The sequence below is a fragment of the Theropithecus gelada genome, chromosome 8 (assembly GCF_003255815.1).
Source record: "Theropithecus gelada isolate Dixy chromosome 8, Tgel_1.0, whole genome shotgun sequence".
Lineage (NCBI taxonomy): Eukaryota > Metazoa > Chordata > Mammalia > Primates > Cercopithecidae > Theropithecus > Theropithecus gelada.
This window is the reverse complement of record NC_037676.1, coordinates 96,851,882-96,879,432: the sequence shown is the minus strand read 5'-3', so window position 1 is coordinate 96,879,432 and position 27,551 is coordinate 96,851,882. Positions and strand designations below refer to the sequence as shown.

At 38.3% G+C, this 27,551-nt stretch overlaps 1 protein-coding gene across 1 annotated transcript in view; it reads left to right on the top strand.

The window, feature by feature from the left end:
• VIRMA (vir like m6A methyltransferase associated) overlaps nucleotides 1-27,551 on the top strand; it is a 65,299-nt gene that overhangs the window by 24,890 nt on the left and 12,858 nt on the right. The window contains exons 8-16 of the mRNA XM_025394529.1: nucleotides 1,185-2,325; nucleotides 9,313-9,804; nucleotides 10,831-10,985; nucleotides 13,869-13,951; nucleotides 16,688-16,781; nucleotides 17,056-17,600; nucleotides 18,131-18,366; nucleotides 18,840-19,092; nucleotides 22,501-22,718. Of these exons, the coding sequence (XP_025250314.1) occupies nucleotides 1,185-2,325; nucleotides 9,313-9,804; nucleotides 10,831-10,985; nucleotides 13,869-13,951; nucleotides 16,688-16,781; nucleotides 17,056-17,600; nucleotides 18,131-18,366; nucleotides 18,840-19,092; nucleotides 22,501-22,718 (3,217 nt within the window). The remainder of the gene's footprint in view (nucleotides 1-1,184; nucleotides 2,326-9,312; nucleotides 9,805-10,830; nucleotides 10,986-13,868; nucleotides 13,952-16,687; nucleotides 16,782-17,055; nucleotides 17,601-18,130; nucleotides 18,367-18,839; nucleotides 19,093-22,500; nucleotides 22,719-27,551) is intronic.

Here is a 27,551-nt window from a genome sequence, read left to right as displayed (position 1 = left end):
AAAGCAAAAAGTGAAAGATATTCAAGCTAACTGGCTCCTAATTTGCCCAAGAAATGGCATGTAATATTAAAGCATTTATGCAAAATAACAGATAATCTGCCTTGGCTTTTTTCTGCAGATAGTGAAAATGAGTGTCATTTGAGAATCACAAGGGCTCTTTTACAAAGTAACAACTAGATTATCATGTGATACTTTTTTTTTTAGCTTTTCCCATTCCCAGATTATCAAATAATTCTTTTTAGATTTACTGTATTTGGCAAAAGAGTTAAATTTTAGGCAGGCAGTTTTCTTTCTTTCTTTTTTTTTTTTTTGATACAGAGTCTCATTCCTTCAGACCCAGACTGGAGCACAGTGATGCGATCTTGGTTCACAGCAACCTTTACCTCCAGGGTTCAAGTGATTCATCCCTCAGCCTTCCGAGTAGCTGGGCTTACAGGCGCCCGCCACTATGCTCGGGTTATTTTTGTATTTTTAGTAGAGACTGGGGTTTCACCATGTTGGCTAGGCTGGTCTCGAACTCCTGACCTCCAGTGATCTGCCCGCCTTGGCCTCCCAAAGTGCTGGGATTACAGGTACGAGCCACTGTGCCCAGCCATATTTTAAATTAACAAAATTTCCATCAAAATATAATGGAGATCTACAAAACTGTGTGATAGGTAAATGCAGAGAAATAAAAATTCAGGAATGTGAAATTAATGTTATAAAAAGAATCTACAATGGTTTTGCTGAAAATATTTGGTTTAACCTTATGATATTAGTTCTTATTTAACTTTAATATAACCAGTTTTTTTTTGTCTTAAAAATAATCTCTCAAGAGGACAAGCATAATTTCTTTCCTCCTAAGATATTTTTGTTACTTTGAGGCATTTCTAATTTTATTTCTGTGAGGAAAAAGTATCTGTTACAGAGTTAGTTGTAAAACTGAACAGATACGGAGGAATTTGCTTAAAATGTTTGTTCAGTTTTCAGGTCTCACCCTTTTCAGGAAAAAAGAAAGTTTGTCCATAATTATTCTATTAGAAATTATAAAATGTTATAAAATTGTGGATAAGATATTGGGGCAGAAGTTGGTTTTGTTGAGGAAATCATTTTTAATGTTTTATTAAAACTTTTTTGATCAATCAGAATTTATGCGTTAGACAAAGATGATGTAATACTTAAATATTATTCATACTAATTTTCAGGGGATGATGGTTATGAACAAATTTCCAGTGATGAAGATGGAATTGCTGACTTGGAACGTGAAACGTTTAAGTATCCAAACTTTGATGTTGAATACACTGCTGAAGACTTAGCTTCAGTTCCTCCTATGACATATGATCCATATGACAGGGAGCTTGTACCACTCTTATACTTCAGTTGTCCATACAAGACTACTTTTGAAATTGAAATCAGTAGAATGAAGGATCAAGGTCCAGATAAAGAAAATTCAGGGGCAATCGAAGCCTCAGTGAAGTTAACAGAACTCTTAGATTTGTATAGAGAAGACAGAGGTGCAAAATGGGTAACAGCTTTAGAAGAAATTCCAAGTTTAATAATAAAAGGGTTAAGCTATTTGCAATTGAAAAACACAAAACAAGACTCCCTTGGCCAGTTGGTAGACTGGACCATGCAAGCTTTAAATTTACAAGTAGCGCTTCGCCAACCTATTGCCTTAAATGTTCGACAGCTCAAAGCTGGGACCAAATTAGTGACCTCACTAGCAGAATGTGGGGCTCAAGGAGTTACGGAACTGCTACAAGCAGGAGTGATCAATGGATTATTTGAGCTTCTGTTTGCTGATCATGTATCATCTTCTCTTAAGTTAAATGCTTTTAAAGCTTTGGACAGTGTCATTAGTATGACAGAAGGAATGGAAGCTTTTTTAAGAGGTAGGCAAAATGAAAAAAGTGGTTATCAAAAGCTTCTGGAACTCATACTTTTAGATCAGACTGTGAGGGTTGTTACTGCTGGTTCAGCTATTCTCCAAAAATGCCATTTCTATGAAATCTTGTCAGAGATTAAAAAACTTGGTGACCATTTAGCAGAGAAGACGTCATCTGTTCCTAACCACAGTGAACCTGATCACGACACAGATGCTGGACTTGAGAGAACAAACCCAGAATATGAAAATGAGGTGGAAGCTTCTATGGATATGGATCTTTTAGAATCCTCAAATATAAGTGAAGTGGAAATAGAAAGGCTTATTAACCTCCTAGAAGAAGTTTTTCATTTAATGGAAACTGCCCCTCATACAATGATCCAACCTCCTGTTAAGTCTTTCCCAACGATGGCACGAATTACTGGACCTCCAGAGAGGGATGATCCATACCCTGTTCTCTTTAGGTAAGACATGTTTGTCTTTTGGGAAATAAATGTCACAAATCATTGGAGATAATTTTATGTGGTTGATTTTGCTGTTTATCTGATTGTAGGTAACTTATTTATGTGTAAGGATACTTGATATTTCAAAACAGTTATTCAGTAGTAGAACTGAGAAGTATGTTACTGTGGGTGAGCTTATATTGTGTTAGTTCTTTTTTTTTTTTTTTTTTTTGTATTTTTAGCAGAGACGGGGTTTCACAATATTGGTCAGGCTGGTCTCAAACTGCTGACCTCATGGTCCGCCCGCCTCGGCGTGTGCCACTACGCCCAGCTAAGTTTTTTTTTTTTTTTTTGTATTTTTAGTAGAGACGGGGTTTCACCATATTGGTCAGGCTGGTCTCGATCTCCTGACCTCATGATCTCCCAAAGTGCTGGGATTACAGGCATGAGCCACTGCGCCCGGCCTGTGTTAGTTCTTAAAGCAAAATTGGGAACTTAGTGAAAGAGTTTAATAATCAACAATGATGCTTGTATAAGCATGTCTATGAGCAAGAATAAATGAGAAACTGCTGACTTGCTTCTGGGAAGGTGGTACAAAAGGATGGTGTAGGAAGGAGAGCTTTTCTATGTGGACCTGTCTGTACTTATTACTCTTAATACATTGTAAGTTAAAATTATATTTTACTAACTTAATTTTATTGTCCTGGTTAAAGATGTCTTTAAGGTTCTGTTACTACTTGTTTTTGCCGTCTACTTCTCTTGTTATCTGTTGATACAGTTTTGCCATTGTTAGGACCACTATCCATAGTAGATTTTTTATTTTGTTTTGAGACTTTCTTTCTTCCCATTTGCCTGTAAATAATTTCATAACATAAAAATGGAAAAATGGCATTTGAGTTATTTTATTACTTATTTTTGTGATTAATATTTTCATTGATTTGAAGCATAGTGCATTACCAGGAGATGGGATATGTGTCCACTCTAAAACCTCCACTTATCCAAATTCCTGTTTTTAGCTGAAACTGTCAGACCTTGTCTTAGTTTGCGTTCCCTAAAAGGATAACTTGAGTCGAAGTCTTAGGTGCAGGTTCTTTGTTTGAAAGATTATCCTACAAAGCAGAAATGCATGAAGAGAGTAAGATAAGAAGAGGAGAAAAACCAGTAAAGGAAGTGTTATTACGCTTATTATTGCTGTGGACAGCTGGGGCTCATCCTACTGGGGACCCTCTGAAGAACTGGTTAAAGTATATCTCCTGCTTATCCTCCTAAAACATTCAGGCTGGGGCATTTATCTACCAACTCTCCCCTTTGATTCAAGGATGCCCACAAGAAACTTTAACTCTTATGCTTCTGAGCTGTTCTTGCTTGTGGTTTGAGCACCCTTTAATGGCTTTGGGAGAAACCCTGAGGAAGAAAGGTAGAGAGGCCCAAAGTGAACACTCGAGGCTGGATACTGGCAACCCTCACAGATTGTGTACTGGGAAATCAGTGGGGCAGTGATGGGAGGTTGGGGAGCAGTAATATGTAAGAGGTGGGCAGAGTATGCATTTAGGCAGGATACTTAGAAGGAATAGAAAGACAAAATGACAAGTAGGAGAGAATAGAAACCCAGGAAGCAAATAGTTTTGGGAACCAGTGAATGGTTTGTTGTGATACTGTGCAGAGGTTCAGAAGATAAGGATAGGAAATCATGTATTTTGTAACATAGATTGCAACTGGGGCTATGGCAAAAGTAGTTTAATGTAGTAGTGGGAGAGGAAGTGTGGATGAAAAGCCATTGGCCAATAAGGATTTGAAACAGTGTAGGCCACTGTTTTAAGAAATTTGGGTGGATCACCTGAGGTCAGGAGTTCGAGACCAGCCTGGCCAACATGGCAAAACCCCATCTCTACTAAAAATAAAAAACTAGAGCTGGGTGTGGTGGCTCATGCCTGTAATCCCAGCACTTTGGGAGGCTGAGGCAGGCAGATTAGCTAAGGTCAGGAGTTCAAGACCAGCCTGGCCAACATGGTAAACCCCGTTTCTACTGAAAATACAATCATTAGCCGGGTGTAGTGGTGGGTGCTTGTAATCCCAGCTACCCGGGAGACTGAGGCAGGAGAATCATTTGAACCTGGAGGTTAGAGCATGCGGTGAGCCAAGATCTGGCCACTGCACTCTAGCCTAGGCTACAGAGTGAGACTCTGTCTCAAAAAAACAAAAAAACAAAAAACAAAAACAAAAACAAAACAGGCCGAGCATGGTGGCTCACACCTATAATCCCAGTACTTTGGGAGGCCGAGGCAGGTGGATCACCTGAGGTTGAGAGTTCAAGACCAGCTTGAGCAGCATGGAGAAACGCCATCTCTACTAAAGATACAAAATCAGTGGGGCATGGTGGCTCATGGGTGTAATCCCAGCTACTTGGGAGGCTGAGGCAGAGAATTGCTTGAAACTGGGAGGCAGAGGTTGCGGTGAGCCGAGATCGCACCATTGCACTCCAGCCTGAGCAACAAGAGTGAAACTCTGTCTCAAAAAAAAAAAAAGTAACAAAAAAGACACACACACAAAAATTAGCCAGGCTTGGTGGAACGTGCCTGTAAACCCAGCTACTTGGGAGACTGAGGCAGGAGAATCCTTTGAATCTGGGAGGTTGGAGGTTCTGGTGAGCCGAGATCGGGCCACTGCACTCCAGCCTGGGCAACAGAGTGAGATGCTGTCTCAAAAAAAGAAAACAAAAACTAGCCAGGCATGGTGGCGCACGCCTGTAATCCCAGCTAACTCAGGAGGCTGAGGCAGGAGAATCGCTTGAACCCAGGAGGCAGTGGTTGCAGTGAGCCGAGATTGTGCCACTGTACTCCTGCTTGGGCGACAAGAGCGAAACTCCATCTCAAAAAAAAGACATTTGGCCAGCCTAGGCAACATAGGGAGATCTCATCTCTACAGAAAATAAAAAATTAAAAAAAAAATTAACTGGAAATAGTAGCGTGCGCTTGTGGTCCCAGCTGCTCAGGACCGTGAGGTGGGAGGATTGCTTGAGCCTGAGAGGTTCAGGGTGCATTGAGCTGTGGTTGTGCCACTGCACTCCAGTCTGGGCAGCAGAGTGAGACCGTGTCTCAAAACAAGAAATTTGGCTAAGAGAAAAAGTGAGAAACAAGGCAGCAGCTAGAAGGAGATGTTGGGGTCAAAAAGGAAGGTTTTTGCACTCCAGTTTGGGCAGCAGAGTGAGACCGTGTCTCAGAACAAGAAATTCGGCTAAAAGGAAAAGTAAGAAACAAGGCAGCAGCTAGAGGGAGATGTTGGGGTCAAAAAGGAGAGGCTTGAGCATATTTGTAGGCTGGGAATAATGACTCATTTACAAAGTCAGTGGAGAGGGAGATGTTTATGATGTAGGGGTAAACAATAACAATTGCTGGAGCAAGGCTTGGTGGGAGATGAGGACAAGAGTACTAGTGTAGGAGTTTGGTTTTGGGCAGGAGAAAGGAAGTCTTCTAAGTATGCAAATATAGATACATTTGTAGTCTTGGAGATTGTAGAGAAATTTAGATACTTCTTACTAACAACTTTATTTTTAGTAGAATAGGTGATGCTTTCAGTCACTGAGAAGCAGCTAGTTATTAAATACTTACTAAGTGTTTTTTTCCCCACCATATGGAGGAGATACATTTGGGTATCAGACAAGAGGAAATAAAGGGCCCAGAATCGTCGTGCTAAGGAATTTGAATTTTATTTTTAGAATATGGAAAGGTATTGAATATTTTGGAGTAGCAGATCTGATGTGATCAGAGTAATATTCTCAGATGTTGCAAGATGTATTGCAATGGAAAAGAAATTAGAGTTGTTAGGAAAATAAGATAGTCTGAGGTTTCTAGGTGCTAGGTTTTAAGTACTTTGCCCTTAACAGGTAATGGAAAGGCAAATATTGTACTTATATTGACAGAGATTGTGAGATAGCCATTGTATTGTATAATAGTACTGGCACTTGGCAACAGGACCTAGTAGGCGAAGGAAAGTGAGAAGGAGCTAGAGATTTGTAGCCAGAGTAGCAATTGGAGCTGTGGTTTTATTGACAGAAACTGGTGAATTAGGAAGGAGAGTGAATTTTGAAAGGGAAAATAATTGTACTTTGGAGGGTCTTTTTTTTTGAAGTGTTGGCGAGGACTGTTGTCCTATGTCAGGTCCCCAAGAGCACCAAGATTCTCTAGGAGGACTCACAAAACTCAGCATATAATACTCAGCAAAGGAAAAAGGTACATGGGAGGAAGTCTGGGAAAACCAGGTGCAAGCTTCCAGAATCCTTTCACAGTGGAGTCACATAGTGCCTGCCTAATTCTCCCAGCAACAGGTTGTGACAACATGTGTGAAGTGTTGCCTGTTGAGGAATTCTTTAGAAACTCGGCACCCAGGCTTTTTTATTTTTTATTTTTAAATAGCAACGATGACATGTTTTGATACATGTATACATTGTGGAATAATTATATCAAGCTGATTGGCATGCACATTTTTTTATTGTGAGTAGTCAGGTGGGCACTCACTGCCTATCTTCTACCAGAATTCCAGACTCCTAGAAGGAATGCAGGTGTTCAGCATAACCATATTGTTTGCGTAAATAATTTAGGCACAAGGAACCATTCTTATCAGTTAGGGGCACAGGAACCCTCTCGAAATCTAAGTTCCCAGAAGTTAGCCAATGGCCAACCTTGCAAGCAGACCTCTAAGGATGTGCAGTCTGAGGCCTGCTATTTTGACCATTCTCCGAATGGTCCATAAGGAGAATGCTCTTAGAGCATAGTAATTCTGGAGTTTTGTCTTCTTGAGGGTTCTGTTTGCCTTTGTAGTAAGCAGTTACTGGTGAGTATTTATTGTTGTGAAGTAGAAGCCTGGGTTTAAATAGTAATAGGACTGAAGAGGCAGTTTCAGCTTTTGAGAAAATTAAGTTCTGGCCTGTCATTTACTTTTTAGTTATATTTTGACAGGGGTTTATGAAAGCTATTGTGTTGCCATTTGCAGTGACTAAAATGGAAGAGAATGAGTCAGAATTATAAATAATTTTTATTCTTTTTAACATTCAGAAAAAATGATATCTTACTAATTAAAAATTAAGTTTTCATTAAGCTGGTTCTATCTTGTAGTCAAGAGATGTTTTGACAGATTTTTAACCCATTTTTGAGTATATGAACAAATACAATGTTTTGGTTCTTTTTTCTTTAAAGTCTGGTTAAGTTTCATTTTTTAAAAGTTGAGGAATGAGATCATGTCCTTTGCAGGGACATAGATTAATTTGGAAGCCATTATCCTCAGCAAACTAATGCAGGAACAGAAAACCAAATACTTCATGTTCTCACTTATAAGTGGGAGCTGAACAGTGAGAACACATGGACACAAAAAGGGCAGCAACACACACTGGGCTCTGTTAAGGGGGAACAGGGGGTTGGGGGAGAGCATCAGGAAAAGTAGCTAATACATGCTGGGCTTCATACCTAGGTGATGGGTTGATAGGTGTAGCAAACCACCATGGCACATGTTTACCTGTGTAACAAGCCTGCACATTCTGTACACGTACTCCAGAACCAAAAAATTAAAAAGAAAAGAGAGATAAAATTTGGAAAAGAGTTTAGGGAGGATGAGGCAAAAGGATCACTTGAGTCCAGAGAATCACTTAAGGCCGGGAGTTTGAGTCCAGCCTGGGCAACATAGCTAGATCTCGTCTCATAAAAAAATTAAAGGGTTTACATCTGGCATGGCCTATAGGCAAGGAAGAAAATCCATACAGATAAGGATGCCCAAAGAAGTTGTCAGTAGCATTTGTGTCTATTTTGAAGTGTTGAGTAAATTCGGTCTTTTCCCCTTAAGACTATGTATGCTAAAGAATAATTCTTAGATTTGATAAAAGAGTGCTATGTGTGGTAATACTAACTACTTAAATGTTAAAAATTGATAATTTGAAAGTTTTTTCCCTGGAGATACTAATTCAGATCTACTGTAGTAAATCTGAGTATACTATATTTTTCTATAGTATAGTCATCCCTCACTGTCTGTGAAATTATTCTCAGACCTCCCTTGGAAACCAAAATCCAAGGATGCTCCAGTCTCTGATATAAAATATAAAATGATGTAGTATTTGCATATAACCTATGCATATCCTCTTGTATACTTGAAGTCATGTCTAGGTTACTTATAATACATAGTACAATATAAATGCTCTGTAAATGGTTGTTATACTACTGTTGTGTAGGGAATGATGTAAGAGAGAAGTCTGTACATGGTCAGTACTGATACATTTTTTTTCTTTTCAAGTCTTGCTCTTTCACCTAGCCCAGGCTGGAGTGCAGTGGCATGGTCTTGGCTTTCTGCAGTCTCAACCTCTTGGGCTTAAGCGATCCTCCCACCTCAGCCTCCCCAGTAGCTGAGACTACAGAAATGTGCCACCACGCCTGGCTAATTTTTGTATTTTTTGTAGAGACAGGGTTTTGCCATGTTGCCCAGTCTGGTCTTGAGCTCCTGGCCTCAAGTGATCTGCCTGCTTCAGCTCCCAAAGTGCTTGGGATTGTAAGTGTGAGCAACTGCACCTGGCGCCAGATGCACTTTTAAAAAATGTATTCAATTTGCAGTTGGCTTAATCCACAAATGCAGATGCGGAGTGCTGACTGTGTATATACTGTATTTTTCCTAGATGCACGAATTTGCATATACTGATATGCCATGAATAAAGTGGGACCATGGTGAAAAAGGAGCATTTGATAAGTATCCTGGAAAGAAGGCCCAAAATTTAAAGGAAAAACTTGTCAATAATTATTTATTTAACGTCTGTTGAGTGCTAACTAGGACAAAGCCTCACAGAACATTCACTTTTGTTTGGCCTCATCTAGAGAAGACTTGCCAGTCACGTTATGTTTTCAGTTAAAGCAGTGTATTACTAAGGATAAGGATTATGGTCATTAAAATTTTTTATCGGTGTCTTGTCTGAATATAGAGTAAATGAAGAGTGCTTTGCACTGACTTGACATATATCAATTAACTCTTCCACAGATATCTTCACAGTCATCACTTCTTGGAGTTGGTTACCTTGCTTCTGTCAATTCCAGTAACAAGTGCTCACCCTGGTGTGCTGCAAGCCACAAAAGATGTTTTGAAGTTTCTTGCACAGTCGCAGAAGGGTCTTCTTTTTTTTATGTCGGAATATGAAGCAACAAATTTATTGATCCGAGCTCTGTGTCACCTTTATGATCAAGATGAGGAGGAAGGTCTCCAATCTGATGGTGTTATTGATGATGCATTTGCCTTGTGGCTACAGGACTCAACACAGACATTGCAATGTATTACAGAACTGTTCAGCCATTTTCAGCGTTGTACAGCCAGTGAAGAAACTGACCATTCGGATCTCTTGGGAACCCTGCACAATCTTTATTTGATTACTTTTAATCCTGTGGGAAGATCAGCTGTTGGCCATGTTTTTAGTCTGGAGAAAAATCTCCAAAGTCTTATTACTTTAATGGAGTACTATTCCAAAGAAGCCTTAGGGTAATTTCCTACTTACTCCTTAAATTTTCTGTGATGTTAGAAAATCAGATTAACTAATGGTCTAGTTTCTTAAAAGAAAGTGTTTTGAGAGGGAAAAAACTATAGTTTTGATGTAATGCATAACTTGTTAATTAAAGGTTAGAGTGACAGAAATCTCTAAAATAAAAGATGTGGCTATAAAGTAATACAATGGGCTCTTTAGCACCTTCCTTCAGATAACCCATGGTGTTAAAGATTGCAACTGTAGTACCGTCTGCTGTTTTATGTAGAGGGGAATTCTAAGGCACAGGAATATGTACCTTAAGGTATATATTCCTTTTATTCCTCTTACACTCTCTTGCTGGCTCCTGCCTTGCATTCTAAACCATGTTCTGGATTCAGAATTGCTTTGACTAGGTGGGTAAATTGAGAATTGTAATGGTTTGAAGAGCCTTCTTGGTAGGGCAGAGGGTTTTAGTGTATGAGAAGAGAGACGTGCCTTATTTCTGGTTCATGTCACACAAGGCAAATGGCATCCAGATAACTGCCCTCACGGTGAGGACTTGGTATATAATTCCTTGAGTGATGGATCTTTTGTGGGGTGCTTACAAAAAGCAAACAGCAGTGACTTCCATGCCTAGCTATATCTTAACAGGTTTATAGTGGAATACTGAGTATGGAAGGCAGGTAATCATACTCCTTCCTATTTATCCAGATTGGACAAATATTTTGAAGGAGACTAATGAAGTATACTTCCTAATCTTTCATTGCTAATGAAGTATACTTGTTAATATTTCATTGTTTTTTGATCTTATTTCTTAATAGAATTTTACTTTCCATAGTGATATGTATGCTTTTTTATATACTTTTAAGTAATGGTTTCAGGTGCATTGGATATGAACTGTAAAATCTGATTTCTTGTCTTCAGTCATGTTTTATTGTAAATTTCCTTGATCTCTTTAAAGCCAAGTAGAAGAAAATATTTTAAAAATTGTTCCTAAAAAATTGTTTTTGTATCCAAAACTTAAAAACCTTATTTTGTTTCAGTGATTCCAAATCTAAGAAGTCAGTAGCTTATAATTATGCATGTATACTTATTTTGGTGGTGGTTCAGTCTTCCAGTGATGTTCAAATGCTAGAACAACATGCAGCATCTCTCTTGAAGCTTTGTAAAGCAGATGAAAATAATGCTAAATTGCAAGGTATGGTATCTAAGTTATTTTAAGCATTTGTAATATGTGAAGGAACAAACCTTTGAATATGTGTGATTAGTCCTTCATCATGTTTTGATAATATACATAGTAATACTGTTTTTAACTTCCTGAAATTTCTTTTTATGAAGATAGTTTTTACAAACTAAAGATTGATAAAATGTTTTAGTATATAAACAAAGTAGTTTTTACAACTACCTTTTCTGGAAAGTCATGAAAATTGGTAGTTTGTTGAAATTTCTTATCAAAATGGAAGAGGTAGTTTAAAGACAAACTCAAGGCCAGGTACGGTGGCTCATGCCTGTAATCCCAGGACTTTGGGAGGCCAAGGCAGGTGGATCACCTGAGGTCAGGAGTTCAAGACCAGCGTGGCCAACATGGTGAAACCCCATCTCTACTAAGAATACAAAAATTAGCTGGGCGTGGTGGCACACGCCTGTGGTTCCAGCTACTCGGGAGGCTGAGGCAAGAGAATTTCTTGAACCCGGGAGGCGGAGGTTGCAGTGAACCGAGATCACACCACTGCACTCCAGCCTGGGCAACAGAGCAAGACTCCATCTCAAAAAAAAAAAAAAAAAAAAAAAGACTCAAGTTCAGTTTTTGGGTATAGTTTTCCTCTGTGTGTTTTGCTGTGTATGTATTTCTACATAAAACACAAACTGCAACTTAGAAATCTAATTGTGGAGTAACACATTTGTGCTATCCTCAGAAGTAAAGAATAGTAAATATGACTATTATTTTTTTAAGTATATAAATGTATATTGAATGACATTTATGGGAAACCTTATGTGGGCAGCCTTGAAAAGTTTAATATACCTAATTATAAGTTTTAAATTATTTTATTTTGGTTCCTCATTTTCTGACCTTATCAAGTAGAAAATTTGATAACATTGAGTAAATACTGTAAAAAAGGTTTAAAATAGCATGTGGCCTCTTCTTTTCTTTTTAATCCTAAATTTTACGTGTGATATCTCCAGTAAAAGTTGGATAGTAAATTCAACTTCCCATTCTGGGAATAGCTTTTTTCCTTAAAGAATGCATTTATAAAAGGAGGGCACGGGCACACAGTGTCTTCAAAGGTATTATTAGTGCTTTAGTACTTTTTCAGGGTGTTGGGTATTCTGGTATTTGTTTTATTATTATTTCTTATATCTTTGAGCAATATATTCTATATATAAGAAAGAGTTAATTTTAAAATGCATGGGGAAAATTGTGTACAGCTGTAATTCTTGTGGAGGCGTGTAGAACCAAGGAAAGACCTGGCTACTATTTTCTATTTCCTATATGGCATCTGGAACTGGTATTTCACTTTTTACATTAGAGTGCTTTTCTAGAAACATTTTTGGTGATAGAATATAGGAGTTATGGCATAGCTTCTGGGAGAGTTTTGAGTTTGTTTGCAGTAAATGGTAGATTTTATTTGTGTTTATTCTATAAACAAAGTTTGCTGTCATTCTTTTGGGGTGATAGTAATTTTATAACGGCAAATTTGGAAGTTGACAAAATTAAAACTTCCTGTTAGAGGAAAAGGCACTCAGCAAAATATCTCCCCTTGGGTTTGATTCCTTTAGAAATTAATAAATTTTGTTTATACTTTTTTTGGGTGGGTGTGAGAGGCAGTGGCAAAGATAGGTGAATAAACACTATGTTACATTAATTTATAAGCAGTCTATTTTGTATATATATACATTTTTTTGAGACAGAGTCTTGCTCTATCACCAGGCTGGAGTGCAGTGGCGTGATCTCGGCTCACTGCAACTTCCTCCTCCCAGGTTCAAGCGATTCTCCTGCCTCAGCGTCCCTAGTATCTGGGACCACAGGTGCGTGCCGCCACGCCCAGCTAATTTTTGTATTTTTAGTAGGGACTAAAGTAGGGATGGGGTTTCACCATGCTGGCCAGAATGATCTCAATCTCTTGATCCTGTGATCCACCTGCCTCAGCCTCCCAAAGTGCTGGGATTATAGGCGTGAGCCACCATGCCCGACCCTATTTTGCAATTTTTTAATGTTGTAAATTGTAAAAATTAATTTTAATTATATAGACTATTTAAGCATTTAAACATCGAAATTTGCAGAAATCAGATAACTAAGAGTAGGCACTTCTTTCATTTTAAAACTAAATTGTTTAAGCCGGGCGCGGTGGCTCATGCTTGTAATTCCAGCAGTTTGGGAGGCTGAGGTAGGTGGATCACTTGAACCCAGGAGTTTGAGACCAGTCTGGGCAACATGGTGAAACCCCATCTCTACAAAAAGTACAAAAATTAGCCAGGTGTGGTGATGCACACCTGTAGTCCTAGCTACTTTGGAGGTTAAGGCAGGAGGATTGATTGAGTCCAGGAGGCTGAGACTGCAGTGAGCCATGATCACACCGCTGCACTTCAGCCTGGGCAACAGAATGAAAAACTTGTCTAAAGAATTAGATACAAGTTGTAATCCCAGCACTTTGGGAGGCCAAGGCGGGCGGATCATGAGGTCAGAAGTTCGAGACTAGCCTGGCCAACATGGTGAATGAAACCCCATCTCTGCTAAAAATACAAAAATTAGCTGGGTGTGGTGGCAGGTGCCTGTAATCCCAGATACTCGGGAGGCTGAGGCAGGAAAATTGCTTGCAACCAGAAGGCAGAGATTGCAGTGAGCCCAGATTGCGCCACTGCACTCCAGCCTGGGCAACAAGAGTGAAACTCTGTCTCAAAAAAAAAAAAAAAAAAAAAAAGAAAAGAAAAAGAATTAAGTACAAGTCCATCCCTGTATGAAATTTAGATGATTGAAATCAACATGGACCTAATAATGTTTTTCTTTGGAAGAAATACTTACTTTCTTTGTTATAAAGCCTTCTATTTTTAAATATTATAAATTATTATTTTTCTTTTTAAGAACTTGGCAAGTGGCTTGAACCTCTGAAAAACCTTAGATTTGAAATTAACTGCATCCCAAACTTAATTGAGTATGTTAAGCAGGTAAGTGTAAAACTTAAAAGTGCTTTGACTTTTTGAAACTGTGTGGTAGTATATGGTGATACTGCATTGAATCACTTGTGTAGATAATGTAGACATTGTTAAGTGTCCTTGACTGATTTATTAGACTTTGTAGGTACAGATTGGTATATGCATATAGATGGATGTGTGATTATATGCATATGTGAATACACGTGCACATAACCCTGTGTACTGTACTACTTTTCACTACTGGATTCTGTCCTATTTTTTCCCTCTGAAATGGAAATAGTATCACCTACAATCTTGATGACATTTATAAGTGTTTTAAATGCTGTAGTCACGTAACATATAACTGTTTCAGCTAAACGTTATTTCTGAAAAAGAATTTCACTCAAAATATTTACGTAAAAATTGATAGGGCCCATTCCAGATAATTGCAGTGGAGGCTGGTTCTCTTTGTTAATTTGGGATAGTTAAATCTGCAGTTGAGATAATTCATAACAGTTAAAATTCATAAAACTCATAATGCAGTTTTAAAATTTTACATTCAAAATTTTCATCTCTGTTCCTTAGTCGAATCATTGTGTAGCATAGGAAGGAAAGTTAAAAGCACTCATATATGCATAAAAAGTTTCAAGTTAGAAGAGCAGAACGGATCTTGAATTCTCTCTCTCATTTAGCAGGTGAAATCTGTGCATGTGTGTGCACATGCATGCATATACATGTGTGTTTGCGTGTGTGTGTATGAGAGAGAGAGTATGTAAGCCATCTTGGTTTTGGAATTGCAGTGTATATTATTAAAATAATTTTCGTATATTTAATTTGTTGCTGTTGGGACCCACAGCAAAGTGTTGTTGGGGTTTATCTGCTTCAGATTTTTCTTTACTGATTTCTCTGTCTTTGTCTTCTTGTACTCCAACTCTCCTAAGAGTACTTTTACTTCCTGTGGTGCCGTCATATTCTTCCGTGTTCTTAATCTGAACCTCAAATGACATCTAGAACTTTTCATTACATTTTCTTTTATTCAGGAGAAGTACAATTAATATCCTGTAAATTTAGATAGTCATGTATTCTGGGTACTTGTGCATGGTTGAGTGAATATTAACAAGATGTTCAATAAATGGCGATGGTTTGAGTAAAACTGTTTAATCAGTAAGAAATTTAGATGTAGAAATGTGAATTACATGCTGCAGTTAAGAGTTGATTTTTATGTAAACCTTCATCCCATTAATTATGATTATCATAAGTGGCTCTCATCCCAACATGGACTATAAAAAGTTGATGCAAGACTGAAACTTCACTCTATGTCTTCCTGCTGCTTTATGTAATTTGTGGAATTATAAGGAAAAGGATTAGAATAAAAGAAAAGCTAAATTGAGATAGTAACCTTTTTTTTTTTTTTTTTTTTGGTTTAGACTCTACTATGAGCTAAGAGATAGTAATGTTTTTTGAATGTTATTTCTTCCAAGGTTTTTTGTTTGTTTGTTTGTTTTTGTTTTTGTTTTTGAGATGATGTCTTGCTCTGTCACCCAGGCTGGAGTGCAGTGGCTCAATCTCGGCTCACTGTAGCTTCCACTTTTCAGCTTCAAGCAATTCTCCTGCCTCAGCCTCCCGAGTAGCTGGGATTACAGGCGCGTGCTACCACGCTTGGCTAATTTTTGTATTTTTAGTAGAGACGAGGTTTCACCATGTTGGCCAGGCTATTCTCAAACTCCCAACCTCAGGTGATCCACCCGTCTCAGCCTCCCAAAGTGCTGGGATTACAGGCATGAGCCACCACACCCAGCCCCAAGTTTTTAAACGATTGATAATGCTGTTCTGTGAAAGCTAAGAAAACCGAAACCTAACTATTTGTTACCTAGAAACATAGCATAGGCAGGTGCTAAGGACATAGGCAATTGTATTTGTTTTTCCTTTAACCTGTGCCCCACCTGGCTACAGTATATTAGACTCCCCTGGTATCTGCATTTACAAAAATGTATGCCGTGTAGGCCAAAAACATTCCCTGCTGCTTCCTCACTTTTGAAGGAAGTTGAGTACTCACAGGGCTTTTTGTTTTTATTTTTTTAGAGACAAGGTTTCACTCTGTTGCCCAGGCTGGAGTGCAATGGCATGATTACTGTTTACTCTACTCTTGACCTTCCAGGCTAAAGTGATCCCTTCCACCTCAGCCTCCTGAGTAGCTGGGACAATAGGCATGCACCACTACCCCTGGATGATTTTTTAATATTTTGTAGAGGCAGGGTGTCACTGTGTTGCCCAGGCTGGTCTCGAACTCCTGGGCTCAAGCAATCCTTCCATCTCAACCTCTCAGAGTGCTGGGATTACAGGTGTGAGCCACTGCACTCAGCCTCCACAGGACTTTTTAAATATAGTTATTGCTTCATTTTTGGCAGAGAAGATGTATGAAAAGAGTATATAGAAAGTAGCCATTGTAAACTCTTAATACAGGGAGTTTCATACATTTCTTTATGTTATCTTTGTTCTAGTTGGTTCTTTTCAATGAACTTGTGCATTACAGTTCTTTTTATTTACATAATATTGCATATAGTACAACATGTGCCAGAGATCAAATAATCTTGATAAATTAATTTAACTCTAGGGCCTTATTCATGTTTTAAATTTACTTAATAAATATAAAATATTGTATGTTCTTAACTTGAAGCTCATATTTTTAAGTAATTCCTTGTCTGGAATTTTCTGTTGATCTCATGGGTACTAAGAAATGTAATATTCTGTTCATTTTTATTTTTAAAGAATATTGATAACTTGATGACCCCAGAAGGAGTTGGCCTTACCACTGCCTTACGTGTTCTCTGTAATGTTGCATGCCCACCACCTCCTGTTGAAGGTAATGTGGCTACTGTATTTTAAAAACTATGATTCTTAAGCCTAGAATAAATATCATTTATTAAATATTTAGTTTAATAATTATTAAACATCATTTAATAATGATAAATATCATTTTAATTAAATATAAGTAAATATTTATCATAATAAAAATCATTTATTATAAATGTAATAAAAATCATTTATCATAAATATTAAATATTTAATAATAATTCTTAATCAGTTACTAACATATATGTAATTAGTTTTGTTTCTTTTCCTTATCCTATATAAAGGTCAACAGAAAGATCTGAAATGGAATCTTGCTGTTATTCAGCTTTTTTCTGCTGAAGGAATGGACACGTTTATTCGAGTTCTGCAAAAATTGAACAGTATTCTGACTCAGCCTTGGAGGCTCCATGTCAACATGGGGACTACCCTTCACAGAGTTACTACTATTTCAATGGCTCGCTGCACACTCACTCTTCTTAAAACTATGTTAACAGAACTCCTGAGAGGTGGATCCTTTGAGTTTAAGGACATGCGTGTTCCTTCAGCGCTTGTTACTTTACATATGCTCCTGTGCTCTATCCCCCTCTCAGGTCGTTTGGATAGTGATGAACAGAAAATTCAGAATGATATCATTGATATTTTACTGACTTTTACACAAGGAGTTAATGAAAAACTCACAATCTCAGAAGAGACTCTGGCCAATAATACTTGGTCTTTAATGTTAAAAGAAGTTCTTTCTTCAATCTTGAAGGTTCCTGAAGGATTTTTTTCTGGACTCATACTCCTTTCAGAGCTGCTGCCTCTTCCATTGCCCATGCAAACAACTCAGGTATCACTTCCATATAACATGCATCTTATAAATGACTGCAGTAACACTTTTTAAAAAGCCAGTGATTTTGTTAAAAAACAAAAACCCTCATCTCCCTTCCTCCCAAAAAGACATAAAATAACCGGATGAGGGGGAGATAAAACTGCAACAAGTTGGTCATTGAGGAAATATGGGGGTAACATTTTAAATAAATTTTGTTAAAGTGAGTTTTATTATGCTGTTATGTATGTTTGTACTTACATATTTCTGTTATTTTACATCCTTTTCCCCCTCCTTACCATGTGTTAGAATTTGCCAATAACTAGGTTGCTTCACCGATGGACTCTACTCAACTAACTGCTAACCTGAGAACAATAAGATTTTTTAGACTCATTGAATTCAAACAAATGTTTAACTGTATAATAGAAAATTAAATGTTTTAAGCATGCAGTAAAAATGTTCTTTTCATAACATTTCTTCCTGAACAGTTTTTGTGACTATAAATAAATATTAAAAAATCTACGTACACACACATTATACTTTTTTAACAGGTTATTGAGCCACATGATATATCAGTGGCACTCAACACCCGAAAATTGTGGAGCATGCACCTTCATGTTCAAGCAAAGTTGCTCCAAGAAATAGTTCGCTCTTTCTCTGGCACAACCTGCCAGCCCATTCAACATATGTTACGGCGTATTTGTGTTCAATTGTGTGACCTTGCCTCACCAACTGCACTTCTGATTATGAGAACTGTGTTGGATTTGATTGTAGAAGACTTGCAAAGGTATTTTCATTTTGCATTAAAAATTTTTTCCTCAAGTTATTTTTGACACATGTATTTTTTCCCTTACAATTTGGAAACTAGGGTTTGTAATGCCCAGATAACATATATACATGTAAATATACACATATACCTACATATGCACACATATGTATATATGAATAGTTAACAGACTTTTAAAATGAGAAAGCTTTATTTCATCATTTCATGTGGACGATATCTTGAAGGTCTTGATTTGGGGTTTTCAAATGGTAAATCCTAAAGAAGTATTCTGATTTAAGAAAATATATTATTGGAAACCTGAATTTATAAAATTTTTGCAGTCATTGTAAAATTCCAGAGAATTTGTCATTATACCCAAGGAATTAAATGTTTTATGCAAAATTTGTGTAAGTTGATGTGTATTGAGAAATAAATATTAAACAATGCCTTAAGATCAAGAACTTTGTTTACTAAATGTATTGATTTTATTTCAGCACTTCAGAAGATAAAGAAAAACAGTATACTAGCCAAACCACCAGGTTGCTTGCTCTTCTTGATGCTCTGGCTTCAAACAAAGCTTGTAAATTAGCTATTTTGCATCTAATTAATGGAACTATTAAAGGTGATGAAAGATACGCAGAGATATTCCAGGATCTTTTAGCTTTGGTGCGGTCTCCTGGAGACAGTGTTATTCGCCAACAGTGTGTTGAATATGTCACATCCATTTTGCAGTCTCTCTGTGATCAGGTATTTATAGTTATTTTATAAAGTTTCTGTGTGTGTGTGTGTATTTAAGCATCTTGTGTAAATTTTGGCTGTGAATGAACAGCTCTCACCTATGTTTTATTATTCCTGCTATTGTTCATGGGTTTCTCTGAAGAGCTTTTTTCTTTCCTTTATAAGATCATAACCTTGGGTAATTGCTTTATGTGCCACTGTTTCGGTATTTTTTAGGGTCTAATTCATTTTCCTTCCAATTACATTACACAGGTCATTCTTTTTTTTGAGATGGAGTCTCATTCTGTCGCCCAGGCTGGAGTGCAATGGCGCAATCTCAGCTCACTGCAGCCTCTGCCCCTCCAGGTTCAAGTGATTCTCCTGCCTCAGCCTCCCGAGTAGCTGGGATTACAGGCACATACCACCATGCCTGGCTAATTTTTGTATTTTTAGTAGAGACAGGGTTTCACCATGTTTGTCAGGCTGGTCTTGAACTCCTGATCTCAGGTGATCCATCTGCCTCAGCCTCCCAAAGTGCTGGGATTACAGACGAGAGCCACCATGCCTGGCTACGCCAAGTCATTCTTAAATTTCATAGCTTGATTGAATTAATGTGTTCTCTTGTTAGGGCAACCTTTGAAGGCTACTACACTTTTAGTGTGTTTCAGACTACTTTGCTTATAGATGTTGGCTAACAGTAGTACTATTTTTTTCCTGTTGTCTATATTATTGACTTCCAGTTTATAGTTTCATGGGTTAATGAGAATTGTTTTAACTTTTTTTTTTGAGACGGAGTCTCGCTCTGTCGCCCAGGGAGTGCAGTGGCGCGATCTCGGCTCACTGCAAGCTCCGCCTCCCGGGTTTACACCATTCTCCTGCCTCAGCCTCCCGAGTAGATGGAATACAGGTGCCCGCCACCACGCCCAGCTAGTTTTTTGTATTTTTTTTTTTTTTTTTTAGTAGAGACGAGGTTTCACCGTGTTAGCCAGGATGGTCTCGATCTCCTGACCTCGTGATCCGCCCGTCTTGGCCTCCCAGAGTGCCGGGATTACAGGCTTGAGCCACCGCGCCTGGCCTGTTTTAACTTTTAAAGCCCATTATGATTGAGATCTTTGGAGATTTCTATGCCTAATACCGTTTTAGCTTGTCAGAATGCTCTTGCTAAGTGGTCATCAAATGTGATTTTTTATTTCAGGCAGAATAGAGTCCCACGTTGGAAGACTGTTTTTCTACCTTAACAGATTCTCAGTTTGGTTACCTTTAAGACCCAGGTCAAAAAAGAACTTTTGTGTGTGTGTGTGTGTGACTTGTTTTCACAAAGAAGGGGACCTGGTAGAAAGGGTATTCTAAGTGCTTGTACCTCAAAGTGTCCACTTGATTGGTATTTCTTATGTAATCCACTTTGGGTTGCATGACTACATTGAACAGTGCTATGGCATCCTAGCTGCCTTGGTCACACGAATCTCATTGATGGCCTCACTTTGCCATGTTTTCCTTCTGATTCAAGCCTTGTTTTATAGTTTTAAGCCAAGTTGAATATGAGTTTGCAGTATGTTGAAGTAATTAAAGATGATAAAACATAATCCAAAATGCTCTTGTAAAATTCAGTTTACTTTTGGCTGGGCATGGTGGCTCACGCCTATAATCCCAGCACTTTGGGAGGCCGAGGTGGGTGGATCACAAGGTCAGGAGTTTGACACCAGCCTGGCCAATATGGTGAAACCCCATCTCTACTACAAAAAAACTAGCTGGGCGTGGTGGCACGCATCTGTAGTCCCAGCTTGAACCCAGGAGGCGGAGGTTACAATGAGCCAAGATTGCACCACTGCACTCCTGGGCAATAGAGGGAGACTTCATCTCAAAAAAAAATTCAGTTTACTTCTGTAAAGAGTAGTGAGAGTTTTTAGAGTTATCATTAGCTAAACTTGCTTAGCATTGGAAAACTTGAATTTAGAAGTATATACATATATATAAAAAGTAGAGGGAACTATTTGATTGAAAGACTGTGGTTAAATGTTCATCTCCTCTATCCATCCAACTTTCTGATATTTTAAATTGTAGGGGGCTTTTTTTGTTTTTTTGTTTGCTTGTTTTTGAGATGGAGTCTGGTTCTGTTGCCCAGACTGGAGTGCAGTGGCACGATCTTGGCTCAATGCAACCTCCGTCTCCTGGGTTCAAGTGATTCTCTTGCCTCAGCTTCCCAGTAGCTGGGATTGCATGCATGCGCCACCATGCTTGGCTAATTTTTGTATTTTTGGTAGAGAAGGGTGTTTCACCATGTTGGCCAGGCTCGTCTTGAACTCCTTGCCTCAAGTAATCCACTTGCCTTGGCCTCCGAAAGTACAGGGATTACAGGTGTGAACCACTGTGCCGAGCCTTAAATTGCAGTATTAATGTATACTAAACTTTATTTCTGGCCAGGTGTGGTAGCTCATGCCTGTAATCCTAGCACTTAGGGAGGCTGAGGCAGGTGAATCACCTGAGGTCGGGAGTTCGAGACCAGCCTGACCAACATGGAGAAACCCTGTCTCTACTAAAAATACAAAATTAGCTGGGTGTGGCGCCGCATGCCTGTAATCCCAGCTACTCGGGAGGCTGAGGCAGGAGAATTGCCTGAACCTTGGAGGCAGAGGTTGCGGTGAGCCGAGATTGTGCTATTGCGCTCCAGCCTGGGGAACAAGAGTAAAACTCCGTCTCAAAAAAAAAAAAAAAAAAGCTTTATTTCTCTGAAAAGTTTCTTTATAAACCAAAAAAGATACAAATGAATAAATAATACAGTACGTTAATTATTTTAGTACAAAATACTTTTTACCTTTAACCTTTTGAAAACAGAAACTATATTTACTGCAATACCAAAAGAAAAAAAAATTTTAAAGATGTCGTTTAAAAGTAAATCAAAATATTTAAATATTTATTCCTTTAGGTGTATATCCTTGTATTAACTTTTTTAAAAGGGAAAAGTAATTTCATTATTCTTTTTTTTTTTTTTTGAGATGGAGTCTCGCTCTGTGGCCCAGGCTGGAGTGCAGTGGCTGGATCTCAGCTCACTGCAAGCTCCGCCTCCCGGGTTCATGCCCTTCTCCTGCCTCAGCCTCCCGAGTAGCTGGGACTACAGGCGCCCGCCACCTCGCCTGGCTAGTTTTTTGTATTTTTTAGTAGAGACGGGGTTTCACCATGTTAGCCAGGATGGTCTCGATCTCCTGACCTCGTGATCCACCCGTTTTGGCCTCCCAAAGTGCTGGGATTACAGGCTTGAGCCACTGCGCCCGGCAATTTCATTATTCTTAATGTGTTTAAGTATATGTTTGGGATGGAACAGTAGCAACAATATTTTAATGAGATAGTTATTGAATATTAATTGCTATGTATTTCTCAAAAGTGCTAAGTGATGGTGATAATCATTTAAAAAATTGATTTTTTTCCCCTTGCTCCCCACAGGACATTGCACTTATTTTACCAAGCTCTTCTGAAGGTTCTATTTCTGAACTGGAGCAGCTCTCCAACTCTCTACCAAATAAAGAATTGATGGCCTCAATCTGTGACTGTCTGTTGGCTACGCTGGCTAACTCTGAGAGCAGTTACAACTGTTTACTGACGTGTGTCAGAACAATGATGTTTCTTGCAGAGCATGATTATGGATTATTTCATTTAAAAAGGTAATGATTTGTCTAATTTAATATACTCTTAGATTTAATTTTTTCATTCTGTCACTACCCACCCACCCCACATTAATTCATACCTATTGTAGAAAGTTGAAGAAATGATTTCTTTCATGGGAGAAATTTTGTGTGTATGGAAAAGATTAATTAGCAATGAAAGGTCATGCTAATAATAGAATCTTTGGGATTAAAGATAATAAAATGAATAGATACACAAATTACTGTGGGCATGGTACGGTATTTGGAAGGAAATCTCACTGTTCCAGGGATGGTAATTCATGCCTTAAGGTCTTTGTTTCGTTGTTGTATCCTCAGAGGTGATGGATGCTAGAGGGATTTTATAGACCTTAAAGCTAAAATGCAGATTCTGTGTACAGTTCCTCAGTATCCATGGGGAATTGGATACCAAAATCTATAGATGCTCAAGTCCCTTATGTAAAACGGTACAGTATTTCTCTTATATACTTGAAATCACCTTAGGTTACTTATAATTATAATACAGTGTGAATGTTATGTAAATAATTTGCTCTATCTTAAAATTTGTATTATTTTTTATTCATATTGTTGTTTATTTATTTATAATATTTTCATTCCATGGTTGGTGGAATCTGTGGATGCAGAATCCATGGGTATGGAGAGCTGACCATATTTTGTTTTCTAGAGGAGTGGCTAGGACAAAATTAATCTGAACTTATATAAATAGCTGAGCATGGTGGCTCATATCTATAATTTCAGCACTTCAAGAGACTGAGGTGGGAGAATCGCTTGAGCCTGGTAGTTCGAGACTAGCCTGGGCAACATAGGGAGACCTATCTCTATAAAAAAAATTTACAAAATTAGTTGGGCATGGTGGCACACACCTGTAGTCCCAACTACTTGGGAAGCTGAGGTGGGAGGATTGCTTGAGCCTGGGAGGTCAAGGCTGCAGTGAGCATGCCACTGCATTCTAGTCGGGGCAACAGAGCGAGACCTTGTCTCAAAAAAAAAAAGAAAAAGAAAAAGAAATGATATAAACCTCAGACTGCTCACTGTCAAGTATAATTTCTACTCTACTCTAATTTTTCTGTCCATGCCCTGATGTTTTTCTTTGCTAGGAGAAGGAAGAGGGAAGATACCTGGCTAGTACTTAGATTTATTAAACTACATGGGATTATGAGATAGTAAGGATGAGGAAACATACTTTTGCCTCTTTCTCATTAATTCTTGCAGCACTGGTTGAAAACTTACATTGCAGGTACTGTGTTTGGTGCTGGCTCTTCCTTTCTCCATCTCCTTGTCCTGACATACCTGTGTCTTCTGTATTTGCTGTCAGTTGATGACACCTGCTTCACATCCATTCCTCATGCTCTGCCCCCATCCAATCTCTCACCAAAGCCTTTAACCTTTTTCCTATTGCCTAGATACTTACTCCATGTCCTTTGAAACTCACCTCATACACTGCACTTCCACAAAAGCCAAAAAGCTTTCCTAGTTGGGTTAGGTACACCCACAAATTTTCTTCGTATACCTGTGCTGTTGTATTATTTATGATTTTGTTGGGTTTCCTAGACTTAATGTTTCTGGTCCTTTTTTCTTATCTGTAACCTTGTCCTAAGTCCTCTTAACCTATTCCCTTTTTCCCTTTTAACCTTTATCTCTCTGCTAAGCTCCAAGTAACCCATTAATCTACTTGATATTTCTACTTGACTATCTAATGGCATCTCATTAAGTCCTGTGGATTATTTCTCCAAAATACATCCTGAATCTGATCCCTCTTCTCTACCTCTGTAGCTATTACCTTTATCCAGGCCACTATCATTTCTAGCATAGCCCATTGCAATAGCCTCCTAATTGGTATCCTTTCTTCCACCATTTGGCTTTCTAAAATTCATTCTCTCAGAAGCCAGAGTAATCTTTTAAAACTTAAAACACGATTTCTGCTGAAATCCTTCTAATGGTTTCCTATTGTACCTCAATTAAAATGCAAACTCTCTGTAATGATCTGTAAGGCTTTATAAAATCTGGCCCTGAGTCGTCTTATAGCCCTTTTATCCTCACTTTTTGTTCACTTGTCAGGCTTATTCCTATCTCCAGGCTTGTTTGTTTTGTCCTAAAACGTTTTTCCCCTAGATTCTTTGATGACTTATTTTATCACTTCATTCTGGTATCTGTATGAATATATTTCCTGTCTAAATAGCCTGCCCTTTATGTCCCTGCTCATATTTTCCACTGCATTATATGGATTTATACATCACATTATATGGATTCATTTCTTGTTTGCTTGTCTCCCTCACTAGAATATAAGCTACATTGACCACACTCCCCAGCACCTAGAAACCTGGTACCTAGTAGGCACTATGAAGGAATGAAAATACACACTAGATTCGTCTAGTCCACAGACATTTATTGAATGCCTTCTTTGGACCAGGCACTGATTTTAGGTACTGGGAATTCAGTTAAAAAAAAAAAAAATAATCCATGCCTTCTTGGTGCTTTCACTCTACTGTGGGTTGACAGACAATAAATAAGTAAATAAAATACATAGTATGTTACAGAAAAAACATAGAATACGGAAGAAGGATAGTAAGGGTCAGAGGTGAGGATGGCAGTTGCCATTTGAAATACGGGAACTTGATCAGGGAGCCCCTTGCACTTGCTAAAAAGGTGACCCTTGAACAAAGATGAAGACCTGAGAGAGGTGAGGAACAAAACATGCTAATATCCTGGAGAGAACAGTTGCAAAAAGCATGCCTCATATGTCTGAGAAACAATTTAAAACAATAAATGTGTTAATTTATATATGTTTTTGAGGAAGTGAATTAATACTAATATTTGGTGGGTTTTTTTGTCTGTCTCTTTGTTTTGAGATAGGTTCTAATGCTGTTACCTAGGCTGGAGTGTAGTGGCGTGATCTCAGCTCACTGCAGCCTCCGCTTCCTGGGCTCAAGCACTTCTCCTGATCCTCCTTCATTTGCATGAAAAAGACATTTCATGCAAGTTAAAAAAGTTAAAAAAAGACAAAGAAGGGTATTATATAATAATAGAAGGCCTTGTCCAATGGGAAAATAATACAATCCTAAACATATATGCACCTAACACTGGGCTTTGAAATTTATAAAACAATTAATAATAGACCTAAGAAATAAGATAGACAGCAACGCAATAATAGTGGGGGGGACCTTAATACTCCACTGAAAGCATTAGAGAGGTCATCAAGACAGAAAGTCAACAAAGAAACAATAGATTTGAATTATACCTGGAACAAATGGACTTAACAGATAGATACAGAACATTCCATCCAAAAACCACAGACTATACATTCTACTGAATAGTGTGTGGAAATTTTATGCACTACCTCAGCCTTCCAAGTACTACTACAGGCACAAGCCACCATGCCTGGCTAATTTTTGTATTTTTTGTAGAGCCAGGGTTTCAACTGGTGCCCAGGCTGGTCTTGAACTCCTGGGCTCAAGTGATCCACCTGTCTCTGCCTTCCAAAGTGCTGGGATTATAGGCGTGAGCCACCACACCTGGCCCATACTAATACTTTAACTTTGATCCAGTACCAGAAGTGAATTCTAGCATTTTCCCTTTCTTGATTATTTTATTCTCTAACAGTGAGAAATTCAGCTCTCATTATCTATATTTGCTTATTTGTTTAGCCCTAGTTTACAAATGAAATAGCAGTCTCAAACTCATTACTAAACCATACTCCTGTGGGAAACAAATTGAGCAACAGGAGTACAGTGTTTGTATATGGTTCTTTTTGTCTGTAGCCTTTGTATATCCAGTCAAAAAGCTGTTTTTCAAAGTTATTTATGTCAGCTTCTTTCTTCTCTGTCTCCTTCAGTTTCGTTATATGATTCATTTGTAATACAGTTGGATTCATTGGTCATAGTCTGCATTCTTTTTTTTTTTTTTTTTTTTGAGATGGAGTCTTGCACTGTCACCTGGGCTGGAGTGCAATCGTGCCATCTCGGCTCACTGCAACCTCCGCCTCCCATGTTCAAGTGATTCTCCTGCCTCAGCCTCCTGAGTAGCTGGGATTACAGGTGCCCGCCACCACACCCAGCTAATTTTTTGTATTTTTTTTTCTTTTAGTAGAGACAGGGTTTCAGTGTGTTGGCCAGGCTGGTCTCGAACTCCTGACCTTGTGATCCGCCTGCCTCAGCCTCCCAAAGTGCTGGGATTACAGGCATTACAGATATAAAAAAATTATATCTAGTCAAATTTATGTTTTATGGTGTACAGTTCTATGTGTTTTGACAGATGCTTAGAGTCATACAATTTGTTCTTATTGGTGACTAATTTTCTAGCAATCTGGATTGTTTTCAAATTTTGGTGGTTATGAATAAAGGTTTGCATACAGGTTTTTGTGTGAATCTCAGTTTTCATTTCTCTTGGGTAGACACTTAGGAGTGGGGTTACTGGGTTGTAAGATAGGTGTATGTTTAACCTTAAAAGAAACTACCAAACTGTTTTCCAAAGTAGAGATACCATTTTTCATTCCCACCAGCAGGGTATTAGAGCTCCAGTTGCTCCTCATCCTCAACAGAAGTTGGTATTGCAAGTTTTAAAATGTTAGGCATTCTAATAGGGCCCTAGTTTTTGATAGACCATGGAAGTATGACTCCATGTGTGTAGTGGTTAGTAATTGGTATAGTTCGATTTTGAACCCATGCTTTTTCCATTAACATTTTTATTTTTGAATTTAATCTATTTCTCTTTGTTGTCGCCCAGGCTGTAGTGCAGTGGCGCAATCTCGGCTCACTGCAACCTCCGTCTCCTGGGTTCAAGCAATTCTCCTGCCTCAGCCTCCACAGTAGCTGGGATTACAGGAATGCACCACCA